Source organism: Scyliorhinus canicula, chromosome 9 (genome assembly GCF_902713615.1).
Source record: "Scyliorhinus canicula chromosome 9, sScyCan1.1, whole genome shotgun sequence".
Classification (NCBI taxonomy): Eukaryota; Metazoa; Chordata; class Chondrichthyes; order Carcharhiniformes; family Scyliorhinidae; genus Scyliorhinus; species Scyliorhinus canicula.
This window is the reverse complement of record NC_052154.1, coordinates 101,519,051-101,539,866: the sequence shown is the minus strand read 5'-3', so window position 1 is coordinate 101,539,866 and position 20,816 is coordinate 101,519,051. Positions and strand designations below refer to the sequence as shown.

General features: G+C 46.1%; 1 protein-coding gene across 1 annotated transcript in view; it reads left to right on the top strand.

Moving 5' to 3' along the window:
- LOC119970925 (mucin-6-like) overlaps nt 1-18,396 on the top strand; it is a 238,661-nt gene extending 220,265 nt beyond the window's left edge. The window contains exons 34-39 of the mRNA XM_038806035.1: nt 3,088-3,114; nt 5,527-5,584; nt 9,530-9,563; nt 11,786-11,812; nt 17,936-17,962; nt 18,235-18,396. Coding sequence (XP_038661963.1) covers nt 3,088-3,114; nt 5,527-5,584; nt 9,530-9,563; nt 11,786-11,812; nt 17,936-17,962; nt 18,235-18,396 — 335 coding nt within the window. The remainder of the gene's footprint in view (nt 1-3,087; nt 3,115-5,526; nt 5,585-9,529; nt 9,564-11,785; nt 11,813-17,935; nt 17,963-18,234) is intronic.
- Nucleotides 18,397-20,816: the final 2,420 nt, after the last annotated feature.

Here is a 20,816-nt window from a genome sequence, read left to right as displayed (position 1 = left end):
CCTGTAGTGGTTCGAGACAACAGACTGGAGTTTACATTGGCTGTTTTCTGGCAACAGCAAATGGTGTTTTATTAACAACAGACAACGACAACTTTTTATAGACACAGAACACAGATGGTGAGGTATTGACTCTCCTACTCTGGGATCCACTCTGCCAGACCCTGTTTCCAGGGCACCGCACTTGCTCTCTATTGATCGGGGTTCGCACGCTTCTGCGTGATTGGTCCTGAACTCGTCGCATTGAACAAAGAACAAAGAAAAGTACAGCACAGGAACAGCGAGGGTGAGATCCAGATCGTGAATCTTTGAGGCCTCTCAAAGATTCAATGGCCTCCTTGCAGCATGGTGGCACAAGTTGTTAGTGGGGTGCCTCTCAATGCCAGTCATGTGCCTGTCTGTGTGGAGTTTGCATGTTCTCCCTGTGTCTGTGTGCGTTTCCTCCTGGTGTTCCGGTTTCCTCACACAGTGAAAAGATGTGTAGACTAGGTGGATTTTCCATGCTAGATTTTCCCTTAGGGTCCAAAGGTGGGGTTCTGGGGATGTTTAGTGGGCCCAGGTTAGGGTGTTTTTTGGAGGGTTGGTGCAGACTCAATGGGCCAAATGGCGTCCTTCTGCACTGTAGGGATTCCATAATTCTATGATTCGAAGCTGGTGTGACAAGGTCAAGAAATCCCGCTCTATGTCTTTTGTTTTAATTAACATTGGACGGAATTCTCCGGTCAGTGCAATTCACTTTTCCTGCTGCAGCACATCCCCGCCAGCGGATTTCACGGCCGTGTTGGGTGGTTACAGTGAGAAATCCCATTTACAAGCAGTGGGAAAATAGAATCCCTTTGCCAGTGATTGGCACACTGCCAAGAAACACGTGGCTGGGGGACCGAGAATCTCACCCACCTTCTAAGCACTTGGAGAATTCCAAAGATTCATTATACTTCCTATACCTGGCCTAGTGTGCATTCTTGAGCAAACAATTGCTGAAATGAGCTGACCTCCTTCATAACACAGGTCAGCTGAATTGTATGAATGAACACTGTTTGCAACCTGAGATCAGGTCTTGTACTGACTCTCTCAAATCCACTCTGACTAGTACTGATCAGTCTTTCCTGTTGTCTAGTATTTGTGCAATAAAATATGTAGCCTTTCCAAATCTCCATCAAGTTTGATATTGAGAAAGGTTTTGTACTTCTCAAGCAGTGGAATCTACTGAGTACTATCAGCTAGATGGAAAAAAAATGCTCATCTGTATTGATACATATATATATATCTATATATTTCCTGACTAGGGCAGCACGGTAGCACAGTAGGTAGCACTGTTGCCTCACAGCTTCAGGGTCCCAGGTTCAATTTTTGGCTTGGGTTTCCTCCGGGTGCTCCGGTTTCTTCCCACAAGTCCCGAAAGGCATGCTGTTAGGTAATTTGGACATTCTGAATTCTCCCTCTGTGGACCCAGCCCTAAGTGTTGACGCCAATGGAGAATCTGTGGACTTTTACAACAGAAAAACTGGCACCGCACCTGGACCGATTCCTCCACTGGTGCCATGTGGAACACACTCAATTTCACTGAAAAATGGTGCGGGATACGCCGGGTCCGTCATTGACACTCGGGAGGCTGACAAGCTGCAGCCGCTCATACACATTACAATCCCCACACACACTTATCCCAGCCAACAAGATTGCACTGGTTCAGGTGGAAAGCGCCCATGCAGCTGATGGATCAATTGGGGCCACACGTCACACAGGGGGTTCCGTGGGGGTACGCCTATATGACCCAGGGCACCAGGTTCAGATTGAGCTGTGAGCTGTGTGCGCAGCTGCATGGCTGTCTTGCCAACTGCGGCAATGGTGCTCGGTGTCCGTCTACCCTGTCCCCACAGGCAACCTCCTGGACACCCCTCACTACTCTTCCAAGCCCTGGAAAAAAGCTCATCGGCCAACGACAAAACTGTCAGCACACTATGGCCATTTTTGGCACTTGCCATACCCACTCTCTCTCTCCCTCAGCAGCCACCACGCCGTTTTCACGATTTTTAAAAGAACAAGTGAACCACGCTATCAGGATTCGGCCCATCGGAGGCGGAGAATTGCAGAGACTCTGGCAAATATTGGATCAGGGTGAAACGCATTGATGCCGTTTCTGAGGTGATGGGGAATCACGATTTGGCGTCAGATAGGTGTCGACCAAGATTTTGCTGTCGGAAGCTATTATCCGGCAAATCGCATTTCCCAATTTAGCCGTCGACTAATGGTGAATTCCGCCCCTGGTGTTGTACTGCCTACTCTAACATCTACTGACCTTTGAGAAGGAAATAATTCCACTATTTGTAATGTTTTTTTCATGATTTCACACTTAGATCTGGAGCAAGTGACAATTTACACTGTTTCTCTGGTAACACTGCCAGTTTAATGGTCATGAAAGATACCACAGTCATTCTTTTTAATTCACACTGCATGCTAAGTATGAGGAGATTATAACATTTCTGGCTATGAAAGGATCATTACGCTACCTATACCTGGCACAATGTGCACTATTATGCACACAGTTACTGAAATAAACTGATCTCCTGCATAGCGCAGGTCAGCTGGACTGTAAGTGGGCACGGTTTCCACCTGAGATTTGGTGCCATACTGCCACCAGATAATCTACTGGCCACTAACTCTTGAGAGGCAAATAATTAGATTATTTGTGATTTTTAGTCATGATTTCACAGTTAGATTAGGAGCAAATGACAGTTTGTGCTGTTTCTCTGGTAAAACTGCCAGTTTCTGCCCAAATTACGACACGGAATCAGTGGTGGGGGAGCAGAAATTCACAGTCAACAACATTGACCATAACCACAGATTTACAGCTGCTGGGCTTCATAAATGTACAAGTTTTGTACATTCAGCCATTCCAGCCAGATCCACAAACTTAACTTTCTTTTACTCAAATGTTTGACCATTCTAATGCGGGGGTATCAGCTGTTTGTATTACAGAGTTTTGTGACAAAAATTAAGTTGTATTTTTACTTTCTGCTCTTTCAACATGGATTTGTCAAACAATCTTCGTCCTCTTTAATATTGATTCAAGTTTTCATTTGTCTTTTCCAGAAAAATCTAAGGCCTATTATCTATCAGGTAAAAAACTGTACCCGAGTCTGTAACTGACCTTGATTTTGGGACAATTTAACTCCTGACAAGGCTTTTACTTTGTCCAACTTTGATAGTGCCACTTTTCACTCTGCAAAGTCTTTGCCTCCGATGCAAATCCAACTCCAAGAAAAACAATTTAAGTATGTTTAAAAAATCAGATCATCTGGTGTTGGCTCAGCAATGGACACACCAAAGCCACACCATGCTCAGTCAATGAGCAAATTTTGCCTCACCGTTATCAGGGGATTTGTGCCAAAATTGACAGAGCTCTCTCAACAGGTTGGCCGCACAGCAGGCTGGCATAGTCACACTGAAAGAATCATACAACCCCATTAATATTTAAGAGAGCTTCATCATCATTTCTGGATTTGTCCTGTTTCAGGGGCAAGAAAACTCATCAGAGGTGGAAGCACAGTGGTTAAAGTAAGGGGAGTGTGCTCCTTGGAGTCCTCAACAATATCTCTCAAAGTTTCATGCCATTAGGTCAAACGTGTAGAAGGAAACCACACGGTGACCACATAAAAGTCTCAAATTTAAGTGACTTCACGTTGCCCTTCTCCCCTACTTTTTCTTTTGTAAGAAATTTCATTTTTATTATTTTTCTCCCCCTTCTTAAACATACAAATTTCCTACCCCCAGTTCCTTCCTGAACCTTTATGTATAATCCTAATGTAATACAAACAACAAAATATGTTAATAATAAACATCAAAATCGTATATAAGTGAAATAATTATAACATCACCTCCAAACCAATCCAACCTAACCATAATATAGGATTATAGATCATAGAATTTACGATGCAGAAGTCGGCCATTCGTCCCATCGAGTCATGGAAAGATCACCCTATTTAAGCCCACATATCCACCCTATCCACATAAGCTGGTAACCCCATCTAACCTTTTTTTGGACATTAACGGCAATTTAGCATGGCCAGTCCACCTAACCTGCACATCTTTGGACTGTGGGAGGAAACCGAAGCACCCAGAGGAAACCCACACAGACACAGGGAGAACGTGCAGACTCCGCACAGACAGTGACCCCAGTTGTGATATCTGGTTCAAGTTTCCCTTCGGGATTGGTTTGTATGGCAATTACCATCTGTCGGATCATCATAGCCCCTTTAACCTGATCCACACACTACAATCTCTCTTGTTAACATTGGCAGCAGTGATCGGTGGGTTTTATGTCATTCTACTGTGTAGTCTTTGTGTAAGAATGCCACTTAGTCTTTGCCAGTTATTCTTTAAGCATGTGCATGAAATGAAAATGAAAATTGCTTATTGTCACGAGTAGGCTTCAATGAAGTTACTGTGAAAAGCCCCTAGTCGCCACATTCCGCTGCCTGTTCGGGAAGGCTGTTATGGGAATTGAACCGTGCTGCTGGGTCTGCTTTCAAAGCCAGCGATTTAGCCCTGAGCTAAACAGCCCCTGTGCGACAATTTCCATTCTGTTCAATATTGAGAAATGTTTTTCTTCTTCTTATCCAGCAGACGCTTTTCCACACTATCAACCAGGTAAAACTAGGCAATGTTTATATATATTGGGCGGGATTCACCTGGCCCAATGTGCAATATTAAGTTCACTGTTATTGAAAAGAGTTGACACAGGTCAACTGGACTGTAATTTGGCATGGATTCTCCCTGAGGTGTGACCTTATTCTGCCACTGGATAATCTACCATCCGCTGACTCTTGAGAGGGAAATAATTACATTATTTTTCATCTTTTTGTCATGATTTCGTACTTGCATCAGGACCAAATGACAGTATTCACCGTTTCTCTGTTCACACTGCCAGTTTCTGCAAAAATTACAAACAATGAATAGTGGGAGATCAGAAATTCACAGTCAATAACATTGATCATCACTGCAGATTTGAATCAGTGAGAGATTCTAACAAGTGGGTGCTGTGCAAATTGACACATTTTGTTTGCAATTGTGATCAGAATCAATGTTAGCCCAGATTGACATCCAGTCGGTTTCAGTTTAGCAGCTCCTGTGCTTCATAAATGTACAAGATTAGTGCATTCATCCACTTTAGCCTGTTCCACAAATGTCACTTTCTGTTACTCAAATATTCAGACATTCTGATAAGGGGGCATCTGCTGATTGAATGACTCAGTATTGTTTCAAAAGTGATTTTGTATTTTTCCTTTCTGCTGTTTAAACGTGGCTAACTCAAACAATCTTCATCCTCTTTAATATTGATTCAAATTTTAACTTGCCTTTTCCAGGAAAACCTAAGGATTACTATCCACCAGGTAGAAAAACTACATGCTTATCCGCAACTAACTTTGATTGTGTGACATCTTAACTCTTGCCCAGGCTTTTAATGTATCAAATTTGACAGTGTCAGCTGTTGCTCAGTGTACAAAAATTCTTCCACATTGTCCTTTACAGTGCTACTGCCCATGAAAGGAGCAGTCAGCTTGCTCTCCCTCAAAGACGGCCGAGATATGTGAGTGTCGGAGAATGTAGTTAGCGTGGACACACCCTGGGAAACCAGCACACAACTGCGCACCGCATGGACGTAGACAATCTGCACAATGAGGGGGTGAAATTCCTTATGGTTCATACAGAGACATGTGTATGCAGTCTATGAAACCCTGCACTTAGGGCTGGCGAGCCATGTGAGTAAAGCCCATTCGCCTGGTGTCCTTGCTCATCTGGTTCTGGTCAAGGTTGATGGAATGCAGAGCCCTCACAAATGGCACATCGGTCACCTTCCTTATACACATATTCAGCGGCAGACTAGGATATGCTGCACATATGAGCCGGTGCCACATAAAATGGGGACTTCCCAGCCCATGTGGCACCAAGTCCTGCATCATCTGCCACGGGTGACCCACTGTCCCTTGAGACAGATGCAATCGACTCCAGCATGGGAGATACATCACCTGGCACTGGATATCCGTCACCTGGAAATATCATGTTCTCCACTGCTACACCTGTGCCTGGTAGTGTCTCCTCAGAGCCACCTCCATGTGTGGCCCTGTCCAAATGAACTCAGTGGGCTCTGCCACCTCCTCCTCTGCAGTGCACTGATCCTGTCCACATACAGCCCTGTCTGCCCTCACTGGTCAACGCGACATAACCTTGCTACTTATAGAAAAGAGCAGCAGTGTTATTCTTGTTGTCTTGTTTCATATTATTGCTCAATAAACATCAGAAAAACAGATTACCTGGTCAATATTACATGGCTGTTTATGAAATGTTGCTGTGCTGAAATTGGCTGTACATTTTCTAAAATTACAAAATTGCAGATGCTACAACCAGTTAATTCGCATTAAAGCACTGTGCGACACCCATTGATCAAGAAAGAGGCCACATAAATGGATATCTCTCTTTTTAATTCATACTATCTTCTAGCACTTGGAGAGCTGCAGCAGACCTGGACATATCTGGTCCAGTGTGCATTTTCTTGCACAATTATCGAAATGAGCTGAACTCCTGCCTGACATAGGTCAGCTGGACTTGTAAATAGACACTGATTTCATCACTGGATAACCTACGATCCACTTATCCTTGAACGGGAAATAATTACATTATTTGTATTGGTTTTATTATGATCCCAGTGCAGACCCCAACATTGGCTTGGATACTGGACCAAAGCCCCGATATTTTAGTTTATGTTAAGACTGTGCGAAAAGAATGATTCTCTCAGGGCAGCACGGTGGCGCAGTGGGTTAGCCCTGCTGCCTCACGGCGCTGAGGTCCCTGGTTCGATCCCGGTTCTGGGTCACTGTCCGTGTGGAGTTTGCACATTCTCCCCATGTTTGCGTGGGTTTCGCCCCCACAACCCAAAGATGTGCAGGGTAGGTGGATTGGCCATGCTAAATTGCCCCTTAATTGGAAAAAATTAATTGGGTACTCTAAATTTATATATAAAAAAAGAATGATTCTCTCCAGGAGTGACTGCATGAAAAAAATAGGGTTTTATAAATAAAACTTTATTATTAATACACTACTGTATTCAACTTTCTAACTGCAACACCGAAAAGAACAATTTACCCTGAACATTACTATACAATTTTCCATTAAACAACAATAAAAGAAACATACATCTCCCAATCCACCTTAAAAATCAGCAGGGCAAGTAATACTTTCTTTGTAGAACAGATTTGGGCCCCTGTTAGAAACCCTGCTGATTCTGACTGAATGTCTTCAAGTAGCTGCTTCAACTAGTTTGTTTCAGCCTTTTTCTCGTCGTCAGACAAGACTGCTCTGCTTTAAAATATTATTACTCTTTCTTTTTAAACTGTCCTACTGGGAAAGAATTGTGGACTCAGAGTCAGGAAAATCAGAATTCAGTTCCTCTCTGTCTCACACTTCTCCAAACCCACTGCCAATCTGTCGTTCTGGGCTCCACCCAGTAATGACCTAAACTCTCCAAGCTGAAAAACAAATTATCTCTGCAGGCTGCAAAAAACACTCCCCAGGGACACCCCTTACCACCCCCTCAACCAATATTCCTCTGGTCAATTTCATCTGCTGCTTCCTAGAAGCAAAATAAAATCCTTTTTAATAACTGCAGCCAAACACATTATATTTCCAGGCTTTTAACTCTTAACTTGTCCCAATATTTAGAAGCCAACAGTCCTAAAATCCTCCAATCATCACAGTTTTTCCCAATTTCACACTTGGGTCAGGATCAAATGTCAGTTTATGCTGTTTCTCTGGTAATACTATCAGTTTCTGCCAAAATATGGCAAGGAATCTGTGGTGGCACCGTGGATGTATATGGTAAATAACACTGACCAAAACCCAAACTTTGAAACACCCCCCCCCACTCCCGGCAACTCATATTCATCAAAGTAACATGGGGTAACCCAACAATAGTTTCCAGGCAGGTTATAACAATAGTCAAAAATTAGTTTGTGTTTTCCATCCCTGTCTGTTCTTTACATACAGATATGAAGTAGAATGCAATGGAATGACACAGTCACAATTAAAGAATCACACCTTGAGGCAATATCCCAAAGTAACCTCTAACCACTCCTGGGTTAATAATAATAATAATCGCTCATTGTCACAAGTAGGCTTCAATAAAGTTACTGTGAAAAGCCTCTTTTTCAGAAAAAGTATCCAGCAGGTAAAAAAATTACATTTTATTCAGTGATGACCTTCAATTTCCTGACTCCTGCCCAGGCTTTTAATAATAATAATAATATTTATTGTCACAAGTTGGCTTACATTAACACTGCAATGAAGTTCCTGTGAAACGACCCTAGTCGCCACATTCCGGAGGCTGTTCAGGTACACGGAGGGAGAATTCAGAATGTCCAATCTACCTAACAGCACGTCATTTGGGACTTCTGGGAGGAAATCGGAGTACCCTGAGGAAACCCACACAAACACAGGGAGAATGTGCAGACTCCACACAGACAGTGACCCAAGCCGGGAATCAAACCTGGGACTCTGAAATAAAAGACAGGTCTTCTGGCATTGACCTTGACAATGGACACAACAAAGCCACACACAGCCCAGTCAATTTTGTAAAGGTGGTTTCAATACCATCTGGGGATTGTGCCAAAACTGACAGAGCTGTTTTAAAGATCAGCTACATGACAGGCTGACAGTCACACTCACAGAATTATACCATCCAGTCATAACCCCAGAGTGCTCCATCAGCAATCCTGGATGTGTTCGCTTGCAATGGCAGGGAGACTCACCTGAGATGGACGCACAGTGTTGGAAAGTCAGGAGGGCATTTTCATTGGAGTCCTCAACAAAGTCTCTGCAACCAATGAAATCTAGTGTCAACAGGCCAGACGGGTACCATCCTCTGATTACCAGCTACCAACCTCCCTCAGCCGATGAATCAGAGCTCCTCCCCATTGAACACCACTAGGAAGAAGCAGAAAATGCAGCCTGGATGGATATTTCAATGTTCATATAGAGGATGGATCAATAATAGAGATACGAACCAAATCCTGAAAGAGATATCTGGCAGGCTGTGTCTGCAGGTAGTGAAAGACGAAGCACGAGTGAAAAACCTAGTTGGCCTATTCCTCACCGACCTCCCTGTTGCTGATACCTCTATCCATGATAGTAATGTTAGGCATAACCATCGCTCAGCCCTTGATGTGACAAATGTCCTGACTCTGAGCATGTCTTCATCATCTTATATGACTCTTCCGCAACACTAAATGGAATAGAATTGGTATAAATTACGCAGTGTCAAACAAGACATCCACGAGGCACTGTGCACTAGCAGCAGCAGCACAATTGCATTCCATCACAATCTTTGAACCAGCCAAGTATATCTCTCATTCTCCTCTTCTCAGCTTGGCGGGGATCCATTCTGAGTTGGACACTCAACCCTTTGAATCTGTTGCATGGCAGGAAAACGTTAATGTCCCCTAATACTTATGTCTGAATTAAGGCTTTAATTGTTTAATAGACTGCACTATATAAAGGGGATACAGATGGCACAGGTATGTTGTTGGAGAAGTGATTACTGAACGCAATAACCTTGGCATCGATGAAGTCAAGACTTGCCACCTTGTTATTATATAGATATCATCGGACGGAACATGACACACGTGAAAATTTTCTTGTTTGACATCTTGACTGATCATTGGGTTTTATGTCTTTCTATTCCATTGCATGACACATCACTATCCAGCTGCCAAGGTGTATAGGCAGTGAACCAACTACCTTCACATGAGCGAGGTCTAGTGCAGCAAGGCGTTATGACTTTCAAGGGAAGTCGTCATGACCACCTGCCAGATGATTTGGTCAGAGGTAGCCTCCAATTGTGTGGGTGGACATCTATTGCATATAGCTCTTAAGGTCACCATCACAGTAAATATTTAACCTTCCGGATCCTTCCAGCACTCTGGATTATCTTTACAGAGTATTTCTGTCACAGCTGTGTCAAGCTGGTGACTGGCTCTCTCTTCAGGTGGGCGAGAACATTCATTTCAGGGTGGATCAAGTCAGCCAGACTGAGCGGGCCAGAGGCTTTGCTGCAATTGCAGGGTTTCCCCAGATCCAGGATGCCATTGATTGCATGCATGTGTCAACAGGAAGGAGCTTCACTCCATGAATGTTCAGATAGGTTGTGACCACAGGACCCAGTTTCTACAAGCCTGTGCAAGGTACTGTGACAGCTCCCACAATGCCTACATTCTGTATCACTGACAAGTGCCAGGGCTGTTCACAGCTCCAGCTCACCTCGATTTTGGCTTGCTTGGTGACAGGGGTTATCTTTTGGAAAGGTGGTTAATGGCACTTAGGCACCTGAAGACAGAAGCCGAGGAGAGGTACAATTGCTGCTATGTATCCACAAGGGGTGTGGTGGAGAGGACTCTTGATTAGCTGAAGCTGAGGTTCCGATGCCTGGACTGATCTGGGGGTGCCCTGCAGTATCCACCAGGGTGTCGTTGGCTGCTGTGCCCTTCACAATTTATCTCTCTCTCTCTCGAGGGGCAAACTACTGGACCAAGAAAATGCTGATGCTATTGTACCTGCCCCAAATGGGGAAAACAATAACAACTTAGATGAACTTAAGTAACCAGCCAGCATAATGCTGCGACATTTAATTGATTTTGAGCAGGGCCAGCAATCACAGCCATTTCCGCTCCAACCCATGTGCAATTCCGGCCCTGGACACTGATCTTTTAGAATTGCTGTAGTTATGTTGTGTGTGACCCTGAGCGAAAGAACTACATGGATATTTCACAGAAACATACACTTTGTTATCTCTGATGATATACTAACCACCCTTTCTGGACAGCAGAGACCAAATTCAAGGCATGTATACAAAGGCCACATTTTATAAGCCAGGCCTGGCCAACCAGAGCCAATTTGTCAGATTGCACAAAGGACCTCAAAAAGCTCAAGACTTATTCATTGAGGCATTAACTGACATACGCCTTTTGTGAAGCACAATGTGAAGAGATGGGAATTGTGTGGTATGAACTTCTAGCTTGTGGAACCGGTAATATTGCCTTGGAGAGCTGCCTCAGTCTGCCATTTTTTCATCTCTAAACAGCACCCCAGCAAAGAAGCTCTGAGCAGGCAGAATATCTGGCCCCAAGTCCACAGGTTGAAATTAAATATCTGTAACAACTCCTACAAGCCTGACTTCATCTTTGTCTGCCTATCTCATTGTGGAAGTCAACTCTGCTGGAAAAGTGAATTCTCCAGCATCCGATCAGTCTGCTGACCTCTGTGAAGGAATATGTCTTTAGACTTTGATTCTGGACACACATGAAAGAATCATTTATTTATTTGTAGCCTTTGTGCTAGAAATCTGTATTCCTCTATCCCACTTTACTGTATGAGTACACAGGGGGCTACACAGTGATCCCCCACCTGTGTTTTAAGTGTGTACAAATAAACTAACCTCTGAGTTCAGCCTATCTTAATTTCGCTGTGGGGTTATTAATAGAAAATTGGACTGCAACAAAACTGAGGGTTTGGGAAACAAGGCAACGCTTATAAAGAGGAAGCAGATCAAAACTTTCTGTTCCTGGAGGGCGGTGAGAGGAAAAATCAGGACTGTTCAGATTAACTCCCCATCCTGTCCAAAACAATGCCACGCGATTTTGTATCAAAAATTATGTTTCTCTCCTTTCTGTTTAAACACGGATACGTCAAACAATCTTCATCCATTTTAATATTAATTCAAATTTTAATTTGTCTTTTCCAGAAAAACCTGAGGACCATTATCCACCAGGTAAAAAAAATACACACTGATCAGTTACCTTGTGCGCGATTTAACTAAATGGGAACAAAGTCCCTTAGCAAACGCGTTTAGCTGCTTGTTTCCTGGACTTCGCGGCGCCGAGAAGCAATCCGCTATTTAACCCATCTCTCGGTTCGATAGTGGGCATCAGCAGGGAATGCATGACAGAGGCCGCACAAAACCTGCATTGAGAAACTCCACTCGCCAGAACTCCTCGGTGTAACAAGAGATCAGGTGCCATTTAAAAATGACTTTCCATCTCTGGAGTCCCTGATGCAACTGCTGATCCCAGGACTGAACTGTGCTCACCTGAGTTTTCCGAGGCAAAGGGGATAGATCCCAACACTTCTGGTGACTCGGAAAACTGCCTATTAAAGTGAGACTAGCTGTCTCGCTCTAATATACAGATGTGCCAAAAAATGATCCTGTCCACAATGGGCCAGACTCACATCGCAACTTGTCTCCCGGCTTCTATTGCCCACGTTGCACCAAGGCGCGAGGCCTTTCAGGTGCAACGTGATCTTTCGATCACTCTCGTTTGATTTACTGATATTTAACCTCCTGCCTGAGTTTTAATACATGCAAATTTTACACTGCCAGCTGTCGAACAGTTTGCAGTTCTTATGATTCTGAGACAATATAAGTTCAAATCCCATTCCAGGACAAATAAGTCAAATAAGGAAGGAAAAGGTCAATTCACCTGCCGTTGGCATCAGCAATGGACACAACAAAGCCACAGCCAGCGCACTTGATGCTGTACCATTCCTCTCACTACCATTTGGGAATTTGTGCCAAAATTGACAGACCTGGGCCGGGATTCGCCCCTACCCGGCGGGGAGGGGGGTCTCGGCGTAGTGGAGTGGGGAATTCTCCGCACCTTTAGGGGCTAGGCCCGCGCCGGAGTGGTTGGCGCCACGCCGACTGGTGCCAAAACCAGCGCCAACGGCCTTTGTCGCCGGCCGGCCGGCGTATCGGCTGGCCGAAAGGCCTTCGCCGGTTTGCGCATGCACCTGTGCGTCAGCGACCACTAACGTCACCACCGGCGCATGTGCGGTAGGTGGAGGCCGTGGCGGCGGCGGAAGAAAAAGAGTGCCCCCACGGCACTGGCCCACCCGCCGATCGGTGGGCCCCGATCGCGGGCCAGGCCACCGTGGGAGCACCCCCCAGGGTCCGATCGCCCCGCGCCCCCCCCCAGGACCCCAGGGGCCCGCTCGCGCCGCCAATCCCGCCGCCACCAGAGGTGGTTGAAACCACGTCGGCGGGAGAGGCCTGTCAGCGGCGGGACTTGGGCCCATCGCGGGCTGGAGAATCGCCGCGGGGGGCATGCCAATCGGCGCGGGGGGGCACGCCGATCGGCACGGCGCAATTCCCGCTCCCGCCGAGTCCCGGGTGCCGGAGAATTCCGGCCACGGCGCGGGCGGGATCTACGCCGGCCCCGGGCGATTCTCCGACCCTGCGGGGGGTCGGAGAATTCCGCCCCAGGTCCATGTGATTAGTCACATACTCATACAGTCACACACAGGATCATCACCTCCAGCCAATATTCCAGAGTATCCCATCGCCATTCCTCGGTATGTCCATTTCCTTAGGAAAGAAGAAGCAGCAGATGAGGCAGCACAGTGTTTAAAGTCTGGAAGGTGTGGTTCCTTGGTGTCCTCAACAAAGCCTCTGGACCCCATGAAGTCTCATGGCATTTGGCCAAACATGTATAAGGAAACCACCCTAAGGTACCAGTCTTGCTCAGCTGATGAATCCATGGTAATCCTCTTTTCTGAACCTTAGAATCCATAGAATCTCTATAGTGCTGAAGGAGGCCATTCAGCCCATCGGGTTACACTGACCCTCTGAAAGAGCACCCTACCAAGGCCCATTAACCTTCCCTATCCCCACAACTTCACCTAACCTGCACATTGCTGACATAAAAGACAATTTTAGCACAGCCAGTCCACCTAACCTGTACATATTTGGACTGAGAGTGGAAACTAGGGCACCCGGAGGAAACCCACGATGACACAGGGAGAACATGTAAACTACACACAGTCACCCAAGGCTAGAATTGATCCCGGGTCCCTCATGCTGTGAGACAGCAGTGCTAATTATTGTGCCACACTTGGAAGAGGCACTGAATGCGGACTGGATGAAGGACTTCAATGTCCATGGTAGAGAATGGCTCTGGAGCAGCGCTCATGGCCAAAACCTGCAGGATATATCTGCAAGAATGTGTCTGCACCAAGTGTTGAGGGAACAAACATGAGTGAACAACCTACTTTTACCAACATTCCTCTCTGACCGATCTGCTGATACCTGCACTGTCAGATGTGCTGTCTTTTAAATGAGATGTTAAAGCATGGGCCCTCACTGACCTCGCGGGTCACCGTTAAATAACCCCTGGCGCTATTACAGAAAGGAGCGACAGTGGTAATCTTGATGTTTTGGTAAATATGCATATCCCAGTAAATATTAGGAAAATAGATAATCTGGGCATCATAACATGGCATGTTCATCGGCACTTGCTGTGCGTACAAATTGGTTGCATTTCTTTTCGAAAATACAGAAGCGCTGGCACTTCAAACATCCTAATTGGCATTAAAGTACTACAGGATGTCTGTTGAACTTGAAATTGTATGTCTTTCATTTTAATTAACATTATCTTCCAAGAAAATTCCTGTAATTCAAAGGATCAGAATACTTCCTAACACTGGCCCAGTGTGCATTCTTGAGCAAACAATTGCTGAAATGAGCTGACCTCCTGCATGACACAGGTCAGCTGGACTGTCTGAATGGGCACTGTTTGCATCCTGAGAGTGGTCTGATGTGTTAGGCAGGTTGGTTCGATGTGGACTGCACTCGATGCAGGGAAGTTAGAAACAGACGTCTAACACTGGAGAAGATCCAACACTGTTTTATTCAACTATAGTACTGCTATACATATTCAGCTATGGGTCAACACTATACTGATCTGACTGGAGACCTAGTAGTAGCCTGACCAGACTTACCAGCTACCGCATGGTGTTTGCACTTGCTAGCTCGTGGACTCTGACTGTCTCAGTAGCTGGGTCCCAAGAGAGCGGGAAACCTAGTGTCCTCTGGCTTTATAGTGGTAGTGTCCTGTCTGGTGATTGGCTGTACTGTGTTGTATGCTTACTGGTCATCCTATGTGTCAATCACTGCCTGTCTGCATCTCATTATATACATGAGTGGATATTATGACATCTCTCCCCTTTTTTTTTAGTTAAATACATACTGATGTATGTATACGTATATATATATCTGCCTGACTATATACAAACGGTGCTTGAACAATACATGGGAAGGTGTCGATAGTGCAGATACATGGTAAACGTAGCAATATTTACAAAGGTTAAATCGATGAATCCAGTCACAAAATGTACATAAGTTCAGTCTACAGATTCAGTCTTTGTGGTCGGCGACGAATTCTTGTCGATCGCCGCAGAGGTGGATCAGGAGCCGCCTGCACGTGGATAGGTGGGATCGCTGCCATCGCGGTGGTCGCGTGGGCCGGCAGGATCGCTGGCAGATCGGTGGCCTCGTGGCAGGGTACGTCCGGAGGAAGTATGTTGGCCGGCGGAGCACTGCGGTCACATGGTGGGCGTGGAACTCTTCGCAATGCTCGTCTGTTGTGCTGTAGCAGGGAGCCATCAGCCATGCGGGCAAGGAAAGACCTTGGGGCAACTTGTTTGACAACAACAGCTGTGGCTGACCAGCCGCCCTCAGGCAACTGGACGCGAACATGATCGGCTGGAGCCAGTTCGGGTAGATCCGTGGCATGAGCATCATATGTGGCCTTCTGTTGGGGCCGGGACTGCTGCATTTTTTGTAAAACCGTGAGGTGGTCAAGGTCTGGAACATGGATGGCTGGAACTGTGGTCCTCAGAGTGTGATTCATGAGCATCTGTGCTGGAGACAACCCAGTGGACAGTGGGGTTGCCCTGTATCCCAGCAGTGCCAGGTTGAAGTCAGAGCCTGAGTCTGCAGCTTTCCACAGCAACCGCTTGACAATATGGACCCCTTTCTCGGCCTTCCCGGGCAGCATGGTAGCATTGTGGGTAGCACAATTGCTTCACAGCTCCAGGGTCCCAGGTTTGATTCCAGCTTAGGCCACTGTCTGTGTGGAGTCTGCACATCCTCTCCGTGTGTGCTTGGGTTTCCTCCGGGTGCTCCGGTTTCCTCCCACAGTCCAAAGATGTGCAGGTTAGGTGGATTGGCCATGATAAGTTTCCCTTAGTGTCCAAAATTGCCCTTAGTGTTGGGTGGGGTTACTGGGTTATGAGGATAGGGAGGAGGTGTTGACCTTGGGTAGGGTGCTCTTTCCAAGAGCTGGTGCAGACTCGATGGGCCGAATGGCCTCCTTCTGCACTGTAAATTCTATGATAATCTATGATTACGGGTCTGGAGGTAACGTGACGGAAGTTGTAGGACTGTGCAAAATCAGACCATTCCTGGCTGTAAAAGCATGGCCCGTTGTCGCTCATTACCGTGAGTGGTATCCCGTGCCTGGCGAACGTTTCTTTGCAGGCTTTGATGACCGCCTTCGCTGTGAGGTCGGACGGTTTCACCACTTCTGGGTAACTGGAGAAGTAGTCGACCAGGAGTATGTAGTGGGGCTGTTTAGCACAGGGCTAAATCGCTGGCTTTGAAAGCAGACCAAGGCAGGCCAGCAGCACGGTTCGATTCCCGTCCCAGCCTCCCCGAACAGGCGCCGGAATGTGGCGACTAGGGGCTTTTCACAGTAACTTCATTTGAAGCCTACTCGTGACAATAAGCGATTTTCATTTTCATTTTCAAAAGGTCTACACCTACTTTGGACCACGGAGAGGTCACGATCTTGTGCTGTTGCAGTGTCTCGGAGAATCGCGCGCCGGCGTCGGGGCGCCGTGGGGCGGTTGCGGCAATTTCTCTGGCCCGGCGTGGGATTGGAGAATCACCTCCCTTAAGCTCAAATCTTACTCTCGATCTTGTATACCACCATCTAATTTGTCATTCCAATTCTGTACTATGAGAATGTTGCACTGTCATGTGTGTTGGATTGTGAATATGAGATTAAGTGAGACCTCGAGCCCTTGTGCACGGATATTGAAAGAGCCCCCGAGTACTTTTACAGCGGTGTTTTTCTCAGTTTCCAGATTAATACGTACCCCTCAATAAACATTACAAAATTTGTCATCATCATGCGGATGTTTATCAGACTGACCATACATAAATTGGCTATATTATGTACTGAGGGACATCTTGGTCATGATAGATGCCATATAAATGCACATCTTTTGTTTTAATTGACACTATCCTCCTAGCACTTGGAGAATGCAGAATTCCTGTATATCAAAGGATCATTGCACTTCCGACACCTGGCCCAGTGTGCATTCTTGTGAACACAATGATTGTAATGAACTGAGTGCCTGCATGACACATCAGTTGGCTGCACGGTCTGAAAGGACATTGTTTACATCCTGAGATCTGGTGGTAAAACTGCACAGGGCTAAATCGCTGGCTTTGAGAGCAGACCAAGGCAGGCCAGCAGCATGGTTCAATTCTCATACCAGCCTCCCTGAACAGGTGCCTGAATATGGCAACTAGGGGCTTTTCAGAGTAACTTCGGTTGAAGCCTACTTGTGACAATTAGCGATTTTCAAACTGCCACTGGACAATCTACTGTCCACTGACCTTTGATAGGGAAATAATTCCATTATTTGTAATGTTTTTTCATGATTTCACACTTAGGTCAGAAGCAAATGACAGTTTGTGCCATTTCTCTGGTACAACTGCCAGTTTCTGCCCAAATTACGACATGGAATCAGTGATGGGGGAGCAGAAATTCACAGTCAACAACATTGACCATAACCACAGATTTACAGCTGCTGGGCTTCATAAATGTACAAGTTTTGTACTTTCAGCCACTCCAGCCAGATCCACAAACTTAACTTTCTGTTACTCAAATGTTTGGCCATTCTAATGAGGGGGTATCAGCTGTTTGTATTACAGAGTTTTGTGACTAAAATGAAGTTGTATTTTTACTTTCTGCTCTTTCAACATGGATTTTTCAAACAATCTTCATCCTCTTTAATATTGATTCAAGTTTTCATTTGTCTTTTCCAGAAAAATCCAAGGCTTATTATCTACCAGGTAAAAAACTGTACCCGAGTCTTTAACTGACCTTGATTTTGGGACAATTTAACTCCTGACAAGGCTTTTACTTTGTCCAACTTTGATAGTGCCACTTTTCACTCTGTTTGCAAAGTCTTTGCCTCTGATGCAAATCCAACTCCAAGAAAAACAATTTAAGTATGTTTTAAAGAACAGATCATCTGGTGTTGGCTCAGCAATGGACACAACAAAGCCACACCATGCTCAGTCAATGAGCAAAGTTATCAGGGGATTTGTGCCTAAATTGACAGAGCTCTTACATCAGCCTGGTCGCACAGCAGGATAGCATAGTCACACTGAAAGAATCATACAATCCCATTAATATCGAAGAGAGCTTCATCATCACTCCTGTATTTGTCCTGTTTCAGGGGCAAGAAAACTCATCAGAGGTGGAAGCCCAGTGGTTAAAGTGAGGAGAGTGTGCTCCTTGGAGTCCTCAACAATATCTCTTGATTTTTAAAAATAAATATTTGATTAGCTTGTTCAAAATTTTTTACATAATTTATATTACACCTATTTAACTAATTGCTACCAGTGCCACGTGTTAGTGAGGCCAGGAACAGAGAGCGAGTGCAGCTGAACACGTGGCAACAGGGCTGGTGCAGGAGGGAAGGCTTCAGATATGTAGATCATTGGGATACTTTCTGGGGAAGGTTGCCACCAGAGTGGTTCCCGCAGCTCCAGCCGGCCGCGGAACGAGGTTGCGCATATGCGGAACGGCCGCCGTATTTTCGCACATGCGAGGGGGTTTCCTTCTCCGCGCCGTCCCGGCACGGAGTAAAGTAGGCCCCTATGGAACCCGCCCGCCTGCCGATCGGTAGGTAGGCCCCAATCGCGGCCCAGGCCACCATGGGAGCCCCCACCAAGGGTCGGATCCCCCCCCCAGGACGGCCCCCACACACTTACCTTCCAGGTCCCGTCGTGTGTGAGGTGAGTAATCCACGCCGGCAGGACTGGGCCAAACTCGTTGGCCACTCGGCCCATCGGGGCATGGTGAATTGCTGGGGGGGGGGGGGGGGCTATCAACGACCCCCCACTGGTGCGGTGGGAATCCCACCGGCACCCGAAAAACAATGCCGGAGAATCGGGAAGCTGGCGGCGGGGCGGGATTCGCGCCTCCCGCCTGGGATTCTCCGACCAGGCCCAGGGTCAGAGAATCCCGGCCAATAAATGAGCAGTCATTTTATTGGGCGTTTTATATAGACCGCTTAATAGCAGCAGACAGATGGAGGAACAGATTGGGCGGCAGATCTTGGAAAGGTGCAGAAGTAACAGTTGTTGTCATGGGTGACTTCAACTTCCCTAATGTTGACTGGAACCTCCTTAGTGCAAATGGTTTGGATGGAGTAGATTTTGTCCGGTGGGTCCAGGAAGGATTCCTGACTCAATATGTAAATAGGCCAACTCGGGGGAGTAGGGTTATAAGGTAACCAGGAAGAACTCAAAAATGGACAGAGGAGAGCTAGAAGCCCGAGTGGAAAGGATTAGGGAAAACCCCAAGGCGTTCTACACTTATGTGAGAAATAAGAGGGTGATCAGAGTGAGAGTAGGGCTGATCAGGGATAGTAGAGGGAATTTGTGCCTGGAGTCTGAGGAGATAGGGGAGGCCCTAAATGAATATTTTGCTTCAGTATTCACTAGAGAAAGTGACCTTGTTCCTCAGGAGAACAGTGTGAACCAGGTTAATAGGCTCAAACAGGTTGATATTAAGGAGGATGTGCTGGAAACTTTGAAAAGCATCAGGATAGATAAATCCCCTGGACCAGACTGGATATACCCAAGGTTACTACAGGAAGTGAGGGAGGAGATTGCTGCACCAATGGTGATGATCTTTGCATCCTCACTCTCCACTGGAGTAGTAGCAGATGATTGGAGGGAGGTAAATGTTGTTCCCCTGTTCAAGAACGGGAATAGGTAAATCCCTGGAAATCACAGACCAGTCAGTTTTATGTCTGTGGTGAGTAAAATACTGGCAAGGATCCTGAGAGATAGGATTTATGATTATTTAGACAAACATAGTTTGATTAAAGATAGTCAGCATGGCTTTGTGAGGGGCAGGTCATGCCTCACAAGCCTCATTGAATTCTTTGAGGATATGATGAGACACATTGATGAAGGTTGGGCAGTGGATGTAGTGTATATGGATTTCAGTAAGGCATTCGGTAAGGTTCCCCATGGTAGGCTCATTCAGAAAGTTAGGGGGCATGGTATACAGGGAAATTTGGTTATCTGGATACAGAATTGGCTGGCTGAAAGAAGACAGCGAATGGTAGTGGATGGAAAGTATTCCGCCTGGAGGTTGGTGACCAGTGGGATCTGTTCTGGGGCCTGTGCACTTTGTGATTTTTATAAATTACTTGGATAAGGAAGTGGAAGGGTGGGTTAGTAAGTTTGCGATGACACAAAGGTTGGTGGGGTCGAAAATTGTGTCGAGGGCTGTTGCAGGTTACAACACGACATTGACAGGATGCAGAGCTGGGCTGAGAAGTGGCAGATGGAGTTCAACCAAGATAAATATGAAGTGATTCATTTTGGAAGGTCAAATTTGAATGCTGAATACAGGGTTAAAGGCAGGATTCCTGGAAGTGTGGAGGAACAGAGGGATCTTGGGGTCCAAGTACATAGATCCCTCAAAGTTGCTACCCAGGTTGATAGGGTTGTTGAGAAGGCGTATGGTGTGTTGGCTTTCATTAACAGGGGGATTGGGTTTTAGATCCACGAGGTTTTGCTGCTGCTTTATAGGGAGCTTGGCTTTTCTCACTGGAGCGAAGAAGGAAGAGAGGTGAATTGATAGAGGTCTACAAGGTGATGAGAGGCATGGATAGAGTGGATA